This window comes from Anas acuta, chromosome 11 (genome assembly GCF_963932015.1).
Source record: "Anas acuta chromosome 11, bAnaAcu1.1, whole genome shotgun sequence".
Lineage (NCBI taxonomy): Eukaryota > Metazoa > Chordata > Aves > Anseriformes > Anatidae > Anas > Anas acuta.
Window position 1 is genome coordinate 11,275,896 of NC_088989.1, and position 14,588 is coordinate 11,290,483.

General features: G+C 53.0%; 1 protein-coding gene across 4 annotated transcripts in view; it reads right to left on the bottom strand.

Annotated features, from left to right (window-relative positions):
- Positions 1 to 2,163: 2,163 nt before the first annotated feature.
- PLXNA1 (plexin A1) overlaps positions 2,164 to 14,588 on the bottom strand; it is a 103,566-nt gene continuing 91,141 nt past the window's right edge. For all 4 annotated transcript variants that reach the window (XM_068695082.1, XM_068695079.1, XM_068695081.1 and 1 more), the window contains exons 30-32: positions 13,088 to 13,300; positions 9,320 to 9,470; positions 2,164 to 6,600 (exon numbers count right to left, since the gene is read on the bottom strand). In XM_068695082.1, coding sequence (XP_068551183.1) covers positions 6,505 to 6,600; positions 9,320 to 9,470; positions 13,088 to 13,300 — 460 coding nt within the window. In that variant the 3' untranslated portion in view covers positions 2,164 to 6,504. The remainder of the gene's footprint in view (positions 6,601 to 9,319; positions 9,471 to 13,087; positions 13,301 to 14,588) is intronic.

A 14,588-nucleotide genomic window follows, 5' to 3' on the forward strand; every position in this document is an offset into this window, starting at 1 on the left:
CAGGAAGCAACCCCCCAGCGCATCCTTCTCCTCCCAGGGCCACGTGAAGCTGCTCTGATCTTCCCCATGGGACGTGTGAGCCCTGCACACTGCCTGCCACCCGCGTCCCATGCTAATGCTTTAGCTGGGTTTTAATTGATGCTACATTATGTGCATAATTATACATTTTATATATATATTATATACATATATATCTCTTATGTGCATATATATAGATAGATAGATCTGATCACATCAGTGCTCAGAAGAAGAAAACAAGTGTGTGGAGGGGGATGGCAGGTTAGGAGGAGTTAATCTCCAGGTCAAACCCTCTCAACTTTCTGGAGGCAAATCCACCAAGGCAGGAGGAGCATTGTTTGGGACGGACCTTGCCCCATGGGCACATGGCCCATACAATGGTTTGGGTTGATCAGCAGGTGCCAACCCCTTGCCCTGAGCAGGGACAGCTCCCAGTAGACCAGGCTGCCCAAAACCCCATCCAACCTGACATCCCCTGAGATCTAAGAGCGTATTCTCCAGGATATGGGTATGACACATCCCCATGCTGCAGATCATGGGGCCCAAGAGGTGCGTCCCAAGGTGATGTGCAGCACCGAGCCCAGTGCTTTCCATAGCATCAGCTCTTCCATTTGCGTGTCCTGGCCCTCACCACACTTAGAGAAATGAAGGGGTCCAGGGTGAGACACACAAAGGCAGGAGAGCATCCCCGTGGAGCTAGAGAAGACAACGAGGTCCAAGGGGAAAGTGCAAGACAGCGGCGATGCTGCAGAGAAAAAGGACTTGTGCAGAAAGCCTCAGCTGAGCCCTTCCGACCCCAAAAAGGTGTGTGTAGGGTTTCAAGGTCCCAAACCACGAGGGGCTGGGGATGTGCCACTCACCTGGAGCCACCCAGGGCGAGGTGGCACCGCACAGCTCGGGGCCTCCAGCCCTCGAGGGGCAGCCACGTGCGGTGGATGAAGGCCAAGGCTTTGCCAGATTGCCGCTGCCTCTGGCAGCAGGGCGGCACAGGGAGGTTCGCCTTTTATCATTTAATCAAATAAAGTGCATTTGTGGATTACACAATCATTCGCAGGCCCTGATAATCTTTTTCTGCTTAGCTCGGCACTGGAACTCGGGAGGCAAACAAAGACATTCGTAGCTGTCGGTGGAGGCCCTGGCTTCGTGCCAGCAGCTCTTGCTCCTTGGAAAAAAAACAGAGCGATTGGTATTGAAGAACATCCCAGAGATGGTGAAATATTAGCTATTCATTTATTTTGCCAACCAGTAAGGTTTTTAAAGTTTTTTTGTTTCTTTGTTTGTTTGTTTTTTTTTTCCCCAGTAAAACAGCAGAGGAAATAATAAAAAGGAAGGGGGAAAAAAGCATAGGATTAAAGCACCAAACCCCGCAGAAATCGCTTGTGGATCTGCCAAACGTCACCTCCAAGTGGGCTCAAATCATCCAAGATGCACGTTGGAATGGAAACATTTAGAGGGTGTGACTTCAGCCCAGCTCCTGTGCAGAGGCACCCACCTGCCCGATGTGCAGCTTCCAGCAGCAGCTCCCAGCCTGCAGTTAAACCCATCCAAATTTGAACAAAGGTCAATACAAACAGGATTTCCTTAAGTATTTGAAAGATTGTGAAAGATTGGTTAAAGAAAACCTTTTTTTTTTTTTTTTTTTTTTTTTTTTAAGATGGGAAAAAGATCAAAACAGTCATTGCTTCAGTGGCAGCACAGCTAAAACAGCGCAGGTCCAATGCTTGCTGCCAACGGCCTCGATGCTGGAGAGCAGGAAAACCACAAGAGACAAACAAAACCCATCCAGTTTATACACACGGTAAACGCAGACAAAAGACGCGTTTGTGATCTTGCAGCCACCCAAACTTCTCCAGAGATTGGTCCCAGGAGGGGACAGCTCAAAGAAAACAGGAAAAAAGCAGCTTAGTTGGTGGGATTTTGGTTCTCATGCTGGGCAAAGCCACGGCCCTGACCCCACACAGCAGGGCCGCACATCCCAGCCCCCCGACCTGTGTACCCCCAGTGCCAGATCCCCCCTTTGGGCTTTGAGCCACTCGGGGACCCGGTCCCCAGGGCGCACCCCACGATAGCAGCACGGCCCTGTGCCGTTTTGGGGCACACTCCTCCCGTCTGCACCGCCCCAGAAACACAGGCCAGACACCGGCGTTAGCAAAAATGTTTAATCTCTCCTTGATGCGTGTGTTTATTTACAAGTACTAAATCTGAAGAACATTAAAATAGGAAATAGCAGGATATTTACACGATCAAAGGGCGTGTGACCAGCCGCGCTGGCCTGTTGCTTCAAGTCTGAAACAATCACAGAAAATTAATCAGGACTCCGGATTTATTTATTTTTTCTCTGCCCATTTAATTGTTTAAAACTATTAAAATCCTCTGCCTTTCGCTGGGTTCACATTAGTTCCCTCCACCCCCTGCCCCGCTTTCTTAAAGGACAGCTCGTTGTGCGCTTTGGTCAGGGCCGGGTGAGGCTCTGGGGACCCCACCACCCGTCCCCTGCTCCCTGTTCTGAGGGACAGCATGGGGACAAGCGGCCCGGGGACACTTCCAGGCTGGGCTGCGTTTTTTGGGAACCTCAGACTGAAAAGGCAATGTGGGAAGCAGGGGCGGGCAGGGACCTGCTGGCTGCGGGCAGGGTCTCGCCTCCTCCCGGCTCCCTCCCCAAAACGCAGGCCAGGGGGCACACGGGGTGCCACCAGTGAGGAACACCCCACGGAGGATGCTTCCTGGCCTCTCCCCATCTTTCTCTTCCCCGGGCAGGGGCAAGAAGCGAGGGCAGGCTGCCTGCAGGATTAAGGACGCTGGGCATCACGCGAAAGGCAAAGGTAGCACCAAGGAGCGCCGGGGGCTGCGGGTGGCACTGCAACGCGCCCCCAAACGCGGCCCTCCGCGACGGAGGCACCCGGAACCGGCAGCAAGGGGACCCCGAGGGACCCGCTGCCCCTCGGAGGGGTTCCTCGGGTGAAGCAAAACCCCCGGGAGGAAGACAAGGAGAGCCCATCCCCAGGAACACACCGCAGGCTCTGCCTCATTGCCATGGGGTTGGGGACACCGGGCTGGGCGAGGGGAGCCCGGCTCCCTCCTGCAGCCCTGGGGAAGGTGCGGGGAGCCACCAGGCAGCAAGAGGAGCCCCGAGAGGCTGGTGATGCTGTGACACTGCCACCCTGCCCGGCACAGCCCCCCAGCAAGCTCCCAGGTCCAAACCAGGGCCAAGAAAGCCACCTGGGGATGCTCTCAGAAACAAAAACCTCCATCCTCTCCAACCAGCAACAGCGAGGGTCCCACCACCGCCTAATAAGTACCAAAACTCTACGCGCTCGGCTCCGTAGCAGCCACCGAAGCACCCCCAGATGCTCTTACCACTGCAGCAGCAGGACCCGAGCCACTTTCGGATGGAGACGTCCAAGCAGCCGCTCCCCTCCCATGGGATCACGGGGACACCACCGCTGGGTGCCATCCTTGTGGCACAGGTGAGAGCCTTTGGCCAACCTCGCAGGGCTCCTGCACCCAGCCCGGCCGTGGCACCACCTGCTCATCACAGCACCATTCAGACAGAGATTTCTGCCACGGACCTCCCAGGGAACCCCCAGGGGTTTTGTCCCACTGAGGTGCCCGGGGAAGCTGGCTCACAGCTGTCCTTTAAGGCTCTCCGCGTACCACACCGGAGGTGTAAACCACTGAAGTCTTTTGTTTGTTTTCTTTTGGACAAGAAAGTGACAAATTAACTTCAAATTTAAAGAAGAAAAAAATAGGTAACAGGTCTAAACAAACCTCTAGTATTCAACACTTGCAGTTTTTTTATGTTTTTCTTTTTTTTTTCGGTTTCTTAAAAAGATCAACTCAGACTAAAATCTAGCACAGTCATGCAACAGCCCACAGCTCTCAGAAATCCAGCGACAGCTCGGGGTTCGTAGGTTTGGGAAACAATTATTACTTCTTTTTAAAATATTTTTGCTGTTGTGGTTGGTTTTTTTTTTTGTTGTTGTTGTTGGTTTTAATCAGCATCTTCTCCTTTCCCTCCTTATTAAAACAAAACCAAACCAAACAAAATTACAACATAATGAGAGATGTGCAGGCTTCAAACGATTGTACTGCATGGTGAGAAATGCTTGGAAATTTCTTCCAGACCATTTGGTATCCTTTTTTTTTTTATCCTTTTTTTTTTTTTTTTTAACTGGCTGTGTAAATTCATTTCATATTTATATCAGTTTGATTCTCCTTCAGTTAACTATACAGCACCCCACTGGGGCACGAGAATTAGATTGTAACCACATATATATATATACACACTTTTATTTTTTTTTTTTTGTTTTAATTAAAAACTTCATTATTTCTCCCTCTCCCCCCCCACCCCCTAACTTGCGGTTTATGGGAATGGGCAGAAACCAGGCGGGCCCCTGCCCGGTTTGATTTCTGCGCTCACCCACTTCTGGCCGAGCGCAGTCCCCTCCGCTCGGCCCGGGCAGCAGCGGGAGCTCTCGGGACAGAAAAGGAGATGGTTTTTGCTCGGTTTTTGGAAGGTTTCGGTCGCCTGCTCTGAGTTGGGGCAGCGCTGGGCACCTTTTTGTTTGAGGAAAGCAGAGAAGCGTGCGGATCTGGCGTCCGGAAGGGGCGAGAGCCCGGCTGTCCCCGTGAAACGCCAGCAGGCACGAACCGAGGGTAGGGCGGAGGCGGCGGAGGGGAGACGGGGTGAGAATGGGGGAGAAAGAAGGAAAAAAGAGAGAGAGAAGAAGGTAAACGTGGGGTGGGGAACCCTGCACCAGCCTGGGCTGCCCAGGGCAGGGGAGCAGAGGACAACCCCGGTTTGGTCCCTCCATGGGCTGGTGCCCAGCTCCAGCCACAAGCCTGGCTTGAAGCAAGGCCAGAAGCAGAGGAGCTTCCTCCCCGCCCTGCCTCCTCCTCCTCACCCAGACACAGCCCCCTGGGACCCAGCTTCTTCGGCTGTCCCTGCCCCAGGGTCGCATCCTGCCTGCCCAGGCTGCTGCTCCAGCAGGGGCAAGCCCCACAGAGCTCCTACAGATTGCCATGATCCAACCCCGGCGCCTTCCTTGGGGCAGCACAAAAAAACGACATGAACCCCCCGCATAAAATAATAATAATATATTAAAAAAAAAAGGAAAAGTTGTTAACCATGCAGTCAAAATTTCAGTCCTGTCCCTGCCTTCTCCCTCCGAGGAGCCAACCCTGAAGCCAAGCCGCTGATGCTGTGGGTGGCTCGCAGGAAGGCAATAGGAAAAAGCCAAACACCCAGGGAAAAGCCAAACACCCGGAGAAAAAAACAAACACCCAGGCTGGTTGGTTCTCCAGGTCCCCTCCCGAGTGCCCCGGATCACCCGCAGCCATCCGCCATCCGAAAAGCACCCGGAGCCCCTTGCAGACACTGAGACAGCACAGGTCATCCCTCAGCCATCCCCAGGAACAGAAACACCGACCTCGGCACCTTCCCTCCTCTCTGGTCTCCCTCAGCCAGGTCGTAGCCTCCGGAACCACTCAAGCAGCATTTAAATAAGAGCGCCTACTCAGCTAACGAAACTCCCACTTTTTTTCTTGTTTTCATTTTTTTTTTTTTTCATTTTTTTTTCATTTTTTTTCTCTTTTTTTTTTTTTGCACTAAACAACATTCAAATAAAACATGGCACAGGACGTATTTTAAGAAATATCAAAGCTCAGGATTTCTCCCTTTCCTGCCCACCCCTATTGCCCCCACCCCCAAATCTCCCCAGCATCAGTCCTTTAGCTTATTTTTTAAAACCGTTTTTTTTTTGTTAGTTTGTTGCAAAATTTAGAATCTTTTTTTTTTCCCCTCCCATTTTTTGTTATATTTTTTTTTTCCTTTCTTTAAATTAAAAATTTTGTCTCGTGTAAATTGTGCAAATATAGCAGTTAACACTAGTGGCAGAAGGCCAGAGAGAGAGAGAAAGAGAGAGAGAGAGAAGGGGGGGGGGGGAAGAGACAGAAAAAGAGACAGGGGGAGGAGGAGAGGGGGCAGACAGCTGGGGGGCGAGGGGGGGAGAGCAAGTCAAGTACAGTACAAACAGGAGCCCACCCCCCTCCCTCCACCGAAGTAACAACAACATCCAAACGCCGTCCTAGAAAGCCCCACGGTCCCGACCCTCCTTCCCCGCGGGCTCAGGGGGGCTCTGCCCGGGGCAGGGGGTCCCCGGGGGTCCCAGCGGGTCCATGGGGCACGCGGCTCCCTCCTCCTCCTCCTCCTCGGCCGCCCCCTTTGCAAGGTCTCTGCCGCGTCCCGGTTGCATCGGGGTGTGCGTAGAGGGAGGGGGTGTTTTATCCTTGTGGCTGCTGTCGTCGGGATGCTTTTTGATTTATTTTTTTTTATTTTCCCCTGCTGGCGGGCGAGGTTTCCTTGTTGGGCGGTGGGAAGCGCCCGGTCCCCAGCCCCGAAGTGTCCTGCCCGCGGCTGCCGCTCGCTGGCCCCACTCCTGCCGCCGCCGCCGCCGCTCGGGAAGCTGGCACCGTGCCGCCGCCTCTTCAGCTGCTTAAGGCCATTGTGTCGATCGCCTGCTCCAGCTTGCTCCTCAGCCGCTGCCTCCTGGCCTGCTCGTCCTTCTCTAACGCGGCTAAAATCTGCGGGAGAAGAGGGGAGAGGAGAGGGTGAGGAGAGGCCCTCGCACCCCGAGTGGCTCCGCGCTCCCCGTCTGCGGCACGGGGAAGGGCGCACAGGGATGGGGAACCACGAGAGGCAGCACGGGTTGGTTCCCGTGCCTAACAGGGCTGGAGATGCCACACCAAGGAAGCTCTGGTTGCCTCCAAAAACCTCCGCTGATGTTTCCCCAGGGCTGGCAGCGGTGTGGGATGGACGCTGCGGTGATGGAGTGGCCGGAGCAAAGCCTGCCTCGCTGGGATGGTCCTGTCTCACTATGGCAGGACCACGAGAGGATGGCTTCACCGACCAAAAGCCCTTCCTCTGAACAACCTCCTGCAGATCACAGGGTGGTGGTGACGGTCCCCTCGCCCCCAGGGACACGGCCATGCCCGCAGGTCCATGGAGGGCTGGTGGAGAAGGTGGAGAGGAGGGCTCGGAGCGTAACGCTGAGGGCAGCAGCCCCACAGCCGTCACGAGTCTCGTCTCACTAACACCACGCCAGCAGAGCAGAAAAGCCGATGGAAAAAAAAAAAAAAAAACACGAAAGCTGACAGAGATCTCATCTCCTCGGGTGAGCCAGTTGAGAGAGCAAGTTTTTTTTTTTGCAATTAAATATCAAGGCATCCGTCAAAGGGGACTTGATTAACCATTTCATTGGCCGCATAATTGGAAACAAACTGTTGGATAATTAATAGACTTACTAGGAGGCAGGCAAAGTCCATCAGGAGCCCTACAGGTACCTGCTTAATGGGGAATCAGCTCCCTTTGATTGAGCGCCGCTGCAGCGCCCGCGGGCTGGCGGCCCTGCGAGAGCTCCCAGGCTGCCACAAATCCTGCCATCGGGGACACCGACACGGTGACAGCCTCCTGCAGAAACCCAAACCCCACCTGCCTTAAAGGCGGCTGAGCTGGCATCGGATGAGGTTGGTCGAAGAAGCTCAACAGGGGTTTATTCCCATTTTCTGCCTCTCCCGACAAGACAGCTTTGTGCCATGAGATCCTAAGGTGCTGGAGGATTCACTGCCTGCCCCTGCAGCTACCTGCTCCTCTTTTATTCCACCCTGAGGGAATCAGTACAGCAAAAGGAAACACCGAGCAGAGAGACAAGACCCAGGTTTGTCACCTGCTGCAAGGAGCCAGGACCACTGATTACCAAGATGCAAGTACCCAAATGAAAATTAATTATGATTTTCATTCACAGCCAATGACAGCATATTATTGCACTGAACAACAGGAAAAATTATTCTCTCCCATTTTGCATCAAAGAGGGTGCAATCGGGCTGCATATAATTGTGCTTAATGAATGAAAACAAACAAAGGGAACAGCTGCGATTTATTAATCCCATTACAAATAATAAAAGAAGTTCCTGAGAGCTGTGAACACACTTGTGATGCTCGGAGAGCAAGACACTCAACAGATGTCAGGCTGCAGTTAGCGGGCAGAAGGAGGACCTGTGTCCCTAAAGAGCAGCTCCTTAGTGCCACGCGGTCCCCTCCCTGCTTTCACCTAAGATTTGTTTAAGGATTGGGGAATTTTAGCCTAGAGGAAGCGAGCACCTGATGGCTGAGGGATGATGGCTGATCTAGATCCTCCAAATTGCTCTGCATCCCCTCTCACGGTGGCCACGGAGCTGTTGTACAAGCCCTTGGTGGCCATCCCATCACCCAGAGGTACGGGGGCCTCATGGACCTGCCACCCCATGGCCTTGGGGGAGCAGCACAGAGGTCCCACGGCATTGTCACCAGTGCACGGTGGCCACACAGGGATTTTGGCCACCACGGTCCCACCACTGCCCTTAAATCCAGGGTCAGGGCAGCAGCAGGGCCCTGTCTCCCTGAGCAAGGGGCCGTGCCAGCACTCTGTCACCTAGATAAGCCACCACTCACCCAGTCGTCAGCCTGCTTTATTGGGAGAATAAAGCCTGTGTTATCCCGTTACATGTACGGATCTACATTTTACTGTAGTTACGTATTTTATTGCTTTAATAAAAAGATGCAGGGTGTGGATTTGAGCGGAGCTTGGCGAAGTTAATTTGTATAAATTACGACAGGAGGGTTTTTAACCATCCTTACTACCGCTCACAGAGAAAGCACTGAAGAGGCCACCACATCCTCCAGTGTCCCCGGGGAGCAGAGCTGGCTGATGGCAGCACAGTCCTGGTGCCACCATGGCATCGTGGCAGGCAGGGCAGAGAGAGGAGGCACACTGAGATAATGCTGCCAGCTCTGCAGCTCCGCGGAGCCCACGTGCCAAGTGCACACGCAGCAAAAGAAAAATAGGTGTTTCTTACATTGCTCCCTGCAGAAAACAGGGGAATGAAGCGCTGCCTGTCAGCACAGGCGCTCAGGAAGGGCCACGGATAAAAGCTGACACAGCAGCAGCAAGGCCAGGGCTGTCGACCAGCTCCTGGCTCCATGCCTGGCCCCCGCCTCCGCTCTCACTGCCTTCAGCCCCGTGCAGCACCTCCACCCTTCCCCAGAGCCTGCTCCGAGCCAGGGTGAAGCCACACTGAGAAGGGAATAACCCCACGATCCCATTGCACTCACGCAATGCCGTAAGAGTAACCGTAAACCTCTGGGCACGGGCACAGACTGAGTAGCCCTCCCCGTTTTCACAGGGTATTTATCCATAGGAAAAAGGGAGAAAGCAGAAATGAGGGGTAGGAGACACGGCAGCACAGGTTCGATGCCTCATCTTACCTCGTCCTTGTACTTGGTGATGTAGGAGTAGATCTCGTGCAGCGCGCTCATGCTGTTGAACTGGCTGAGGTGTAAACGTGACTGCTCCGCCAGGTACGCGCTCATGTCCTGATCGCTGATCGCTGGCATTTTAGCAATATCTGCATAATATCTGCAAGGGAGAGGCAGGAGAAACGCAAGAGCGGGTCAGAAAGAGGGAGAGGCCGAAAGGGACGAGCTCCCCCCGTGATGTTTGCTGGGAACGGCTTCTGGGGAGGCAGCACGAGGAGCACCTTTCCTCAGCACGGCACCACACCACCGTGCTCATTACAATGCTGCTGCTCACCGAGAGGTCTCCTGGCGCTTCACGGAGGGGTCAGCATCATTAGCAACACGCCTCCGATGGAGCAGCTCCGAGCCGCAGCGCGCTGCCTGAGCCCAGCCCCACCGATCACGCTGGGGAGCCAGGACCCACTGCTCCCAGGGGCCTCCCACCCTCTCCCAAACCATGTATTTTTTCTCCTTGCTGTCCCATTGCTCCTCTGTTTTGCCAACGAAAGCCATCTGCCAGAATCCTTCAGGCCTGCAGCAGTACGTAAGGATTTGTTACCATTCTCCTGAATTCGGCGTGTCGCCAAAGCCAAGGATGACACTCAGCTTTCAGTGAAATATTCAGGGCGTGCACTCAGGATACCCTCACCCCAAGCCCTCACAGCTACACAGCCTCCTGCCCTCTGTGCAGCTCCATTCTCAGGTGCCAGCTACCAGCGAGATACACCCTCACGTTTCCTAGGACACCTGCAGATTCACCATCCCATCTTACAGATGTGACGTGCTCAACAAATAGATGGAAATCCAGACATGCCTCGTGTCATCCAGAGTTGTAGCAGGAAACCAGCACATATTGCCTCAGGAAAATCAGAGGGGGTGAAAGCAGCAGCATCCCGTGGCAGCAGGGGGTTACACCAAGCGGCCACCTCAGTGGGCTGGTGAGGGGCCCACCCCATGGCCCCAAGGCTTCTCCGTCCCCTGAGGAAAAGCCACTCCTGGGACAGTTCAGCTGGACATGACAGGCCTGCTTCTCAAGGACACCAGCAGACATTTTATGGCCAAGATGCAGTCTCTGCGTTCACAGGTGTGAAGTCAAAAGACGGCCTAAGGTCCTTGAGGAAACCATGGGGCCTACAGGCCTCTACTGAGAAAGAAACCCTACCCACAGCAAGCAAACCCTGCCCGCTGCCACCACCTGGAAGCAGAGATCCCAAGGCCCTCCCATGTTTGCTTTACTCCTCGTGACTCTTCAAACAGCTCAGTAAAGTTTCTGGTACGGTGATTAGCATCGTTAGCACCATCAGCCGAACGCTGAGGTGGAACGCGGCTGAAGCATTTGGCTAGGAGCAGATGGCAGCGAGAGCGCTTGAGGAGACGAATACGAGGATCTGCTCCATCCCGTGGTGCTCGACTCAGCCAGTGGTGAAATATTGGGGCCGTTTTTATAAGGAGGCTCACCCGCACCCAGAGGGTGAGGAGAGATTTCCTGAACACTGACAGGAAGACAGGAGAAGAGAGGTCTGAGGTGAGGGCCTCTTCAACCAGGCATCGAGAGATCCATGCCACTGCTAGATGTGATGTCCCCCAAAGCTGGCACTGCTTCCTTCCATGCAGAGGAATATTAGGGACAAAAAGGCCAAGTTTTCTGAGTTCCAGTCAGCGTTGGTTAGCACAGAAACCTCACAGAGAAACCTCCCGCACACCCGTCAGTGGAGGCCCATGAGGGGAGGGGCTCCTGGGAGGTGAATGTAGAAAGGAGACCCACTGAAGAAGAGAGCTTCTGCGGCTGCCATAACGAGATGTCCAGGTAAAACGAAGCAGTTCTACGTTCCAGGTTTTATTGTGAAACAAAGGATGACAGGAAATACTATTTTTCAATACATTGCATGGGTGGGGGTCCCAGGCAGGACTACCATTTCACCTGCCGTAGCCAGGACCCTGGCAGCAGTCCCCTCATGCTGCTCAGGGCTCCCCTAAACCCTTCAATGTGTTATTTCTTCCCCAGACTGGCAGGACACCTTTTTTTCAGGATGCCTGACCCCAGGTGGCAGACAGACATGCTACGGGCACTATCAGTCCCACTCCACCACCCCCCAACACTCCACTCCTGCCTCCGCAGAGCTTCGCAATGATAACCGTGCCAAAACCCAGAAACACCCATTTTTTCAGGGAAAAAAAAAAAAACTTGTAATAGACAAGCAGTGGGAAAAGCATCGTGCCCTGCTCGGCTGCCGCTGGGACCGCACCCTGTGCTCCGAGGCGGCGTGGCCAAGCACCCTCCTGCTCCACAGTAAGCGGCGGCAGGAGCATCTGTCAGCAGCTACATCTCCCGTCTTCTCCCCGGGGACCAAGCACGTCTACACCACTGCTTCTCCCCGGAACGGTTTTATACCTTTTCTCTCCAGGCGCACGCAGTGTTGAGTATTTTTGTCACAGAGATGGCAAGGTCGGAGAAATTCACCCTGCGCTTAAAGGCAGTGAAGTTTGTGATGCTCCTGAGGGACCCCACTCCAAAGCCCCCTGTAGCTCCCTGTGAAGAACTTTTTCCTATTACAATGCGGCTCATCTCTCATCTTAGCCATCGTATTTCAGGGACATCTTTTCTTCTGATCCAAGCCATACCTTCCTCGAGGGAAGAATCTTGTCTCTGTACCTGCCTGCAAAGCACCAGGCATGCCAACGGTGCGGCAAAAATAACTGTGTACAAGCAAACATCCAAAGGATTATTTAGGCTACCAAGTCCCACACTTGCAAAAGACAGAATACGATGCTTATTGTTGCCTGGACACCTTTCATTTGGCTCATCCCATGTCTAAGTCAGACACCAAAACAGGGAAGGGTCCTCAGCAAAATACAGAACATAATCTTTAAAACAGCTTATCAGCACAAGGGAAAAGTTGCATCAGAAACGTGAAATCTGGCATTTTTTAAGCTTTATAAAGTCCCGGTTTGCAACCCAGCAACATTTTTACAGTAGGTCTATTTGGAGGGCTCTGTAGGACATTTCCCAGGTTTCTCTCCCTAAGGATAAAAGTGAGCACAGCATTATGCCCAAGAGCATCAATTTGCAATCAGCAGCGCTCAAACCCTGAACCTTTAACACTGCATTAATTCAGCGGGACAGAAGGATGTCTCTCATCAGCTAACAGTGAATGAAGGGTGTCAGAAGAAGTCAGGGGACCTGCTCCTTGCCCTGCTCCTCAGCACCACGACAGCAGCCCAAGCACTGCCTCGGAGCATGTTGATCTCATCAGGATCCCAGGCGAGATGTACAGATGGATGAGAGATGGGAAATGGTAATTTCCAACCATTTCAGCAGAATCTCCTGCATGTATTGGCACGGTACAAAAAAGGCACTTCTCTCGTCCATGACTTACTTCTTACTGTTCTTCAAAAGCAATCAAGGGAGATGTTAGCAATTCCCTAGCACAGACCAAGTTTTTACAACAGACAACATCCGAAAACCCAAAAGTGGAGGTTGCTTTTAGCACCCCTTAAGCAAGGCATAAACAGCTCTGTGGAACAGTCGTTGCAAACTCATTCCCAGGGACAATCACAAGAAAGCACCATCTCTCCAACAAGGATTACCTTCCACCAGCATTAGCAGAGGCCCTCTTCAGAGGGCTGACAAGAGGAGTCTCCTCAACAACCAAGCCCTCTGTGTGAAGCCCCCGCAGCCACAAACATTCACGTTAAATCCTCCAGGTGAAGTAAGGAGCTCCTGCCAAGCCTACTCACCTTTCTACCCAGCTCTTGTAGTTGGGGATGTCCTTGGCGTACAGTAGTTTGTTGGAGGGAGAGTCTTTTCCTAATTTGTGCTCAGAAGTTGAGCAGGAGTCCATGAATGTCTGAGCCACCACGGATAGGCAGGCATCAGTAATACTGTTCTTGTGAATGTCGAACACAAACTGGGGGTTCTTAATCACATTCACCCAAAAACGTAGAGGTAGACTGAGGGAAGAAAGAAACAGGAGTCAGCACCCGAACCAAGCCCTACAGGGCAGCCAGCACACACATTTGTAGAGAAGGAGCCCCCCACGACCCAGGATTTGCTTTTCCCAAGCCCCAGGGATGCAAAAAGCCATTCGCCTCTGTCCCAGCGCAATACCACATCCTCTGCCCATCCCAGCACGGCCTCAGCTCTCCATGGAGAAATTCCTCAGCATTGTCAACATCTCCAAAGGCAAACCAGGGCACCAAGGAGCTGCAGTTTCTCTCTCCAAGGATCCACTCACACAGAGCAGCCATGGCTGAGCCCATGGGTCACCACGCATGGTTCCCTCCTTTCACATCGATAACCCTGCCTGAGGCACCTTGGGGCAATCCATCCATCTCTCCTGCTGAAGGAGGTACTAATGGACTCCCCGAGGGGCTCATTAGCAGGCTGAACACAAGAGGACAATCTAGGCAGCCTCAGATGCTGGAAACACACCTCTAGTTGTAGAGGCAGTGGGTTTCCCAGCCGTGGGCTGGATGTTTGCTGCATACTTACACACGAGCCACTCTCCGTTGCTCCATTTCCCACTCTCCTGCCCCTCTCCTCTCCCAGGAGCATTTCGGGGTCTCCCCCTATCAGAATGCCTCTTGGGTCTGTCATCCCTCAGCAGTGACACCCACCGAATGCTTTTATCTTAGACAAAACACACTTCATTCCCCAGGACTTTCCTAATGAGGGTACTGGGTGCATGTACATATTTCATTTGTGAAGGGAATGGCCTCAAGAAATTAGCTCCACACATCGAATTAGCGCCCAGAGATAAGCACAGGCATTAGTATGCAGGAGCCTGCATGCCCAGCCCCTGCGGAGCGGGGCTTTTTTTTTTTTTCCTCCTTTGCCTTTTGCTCCTTCTTTTAATATAGAAAGCAGAGTTATAAATCAGTTCCAAGCACTTCCGCACTCTCACATCTCCATTTAAAAATGTTTCTTTTCCTGCCCCGCTAATTGCCAACAGTTACTGAACTATACAAAAGCAATTTGGCTGCCATTTAACAAATGCCAGACATGGGAACGTACGTACCCGTCTCCAGTAACGGCAAGATCAGAGAGATGAAATCAGTGAGGCAGCAGAAAAGAAGAACGCCGAGGCGGGGGTTGCAGAGAAGGAGCCGACAACGTGTGCTCGAGCCCCGGCCCCAGCACAGCACTTACTGAGGTCTCATCAGCAGCTCCTCCCCACTTTTCAGGGAGCAATTAGCAGAGCTGATGGGTTGGGTCTGCAGGCCAGGTTATGGAGGATAC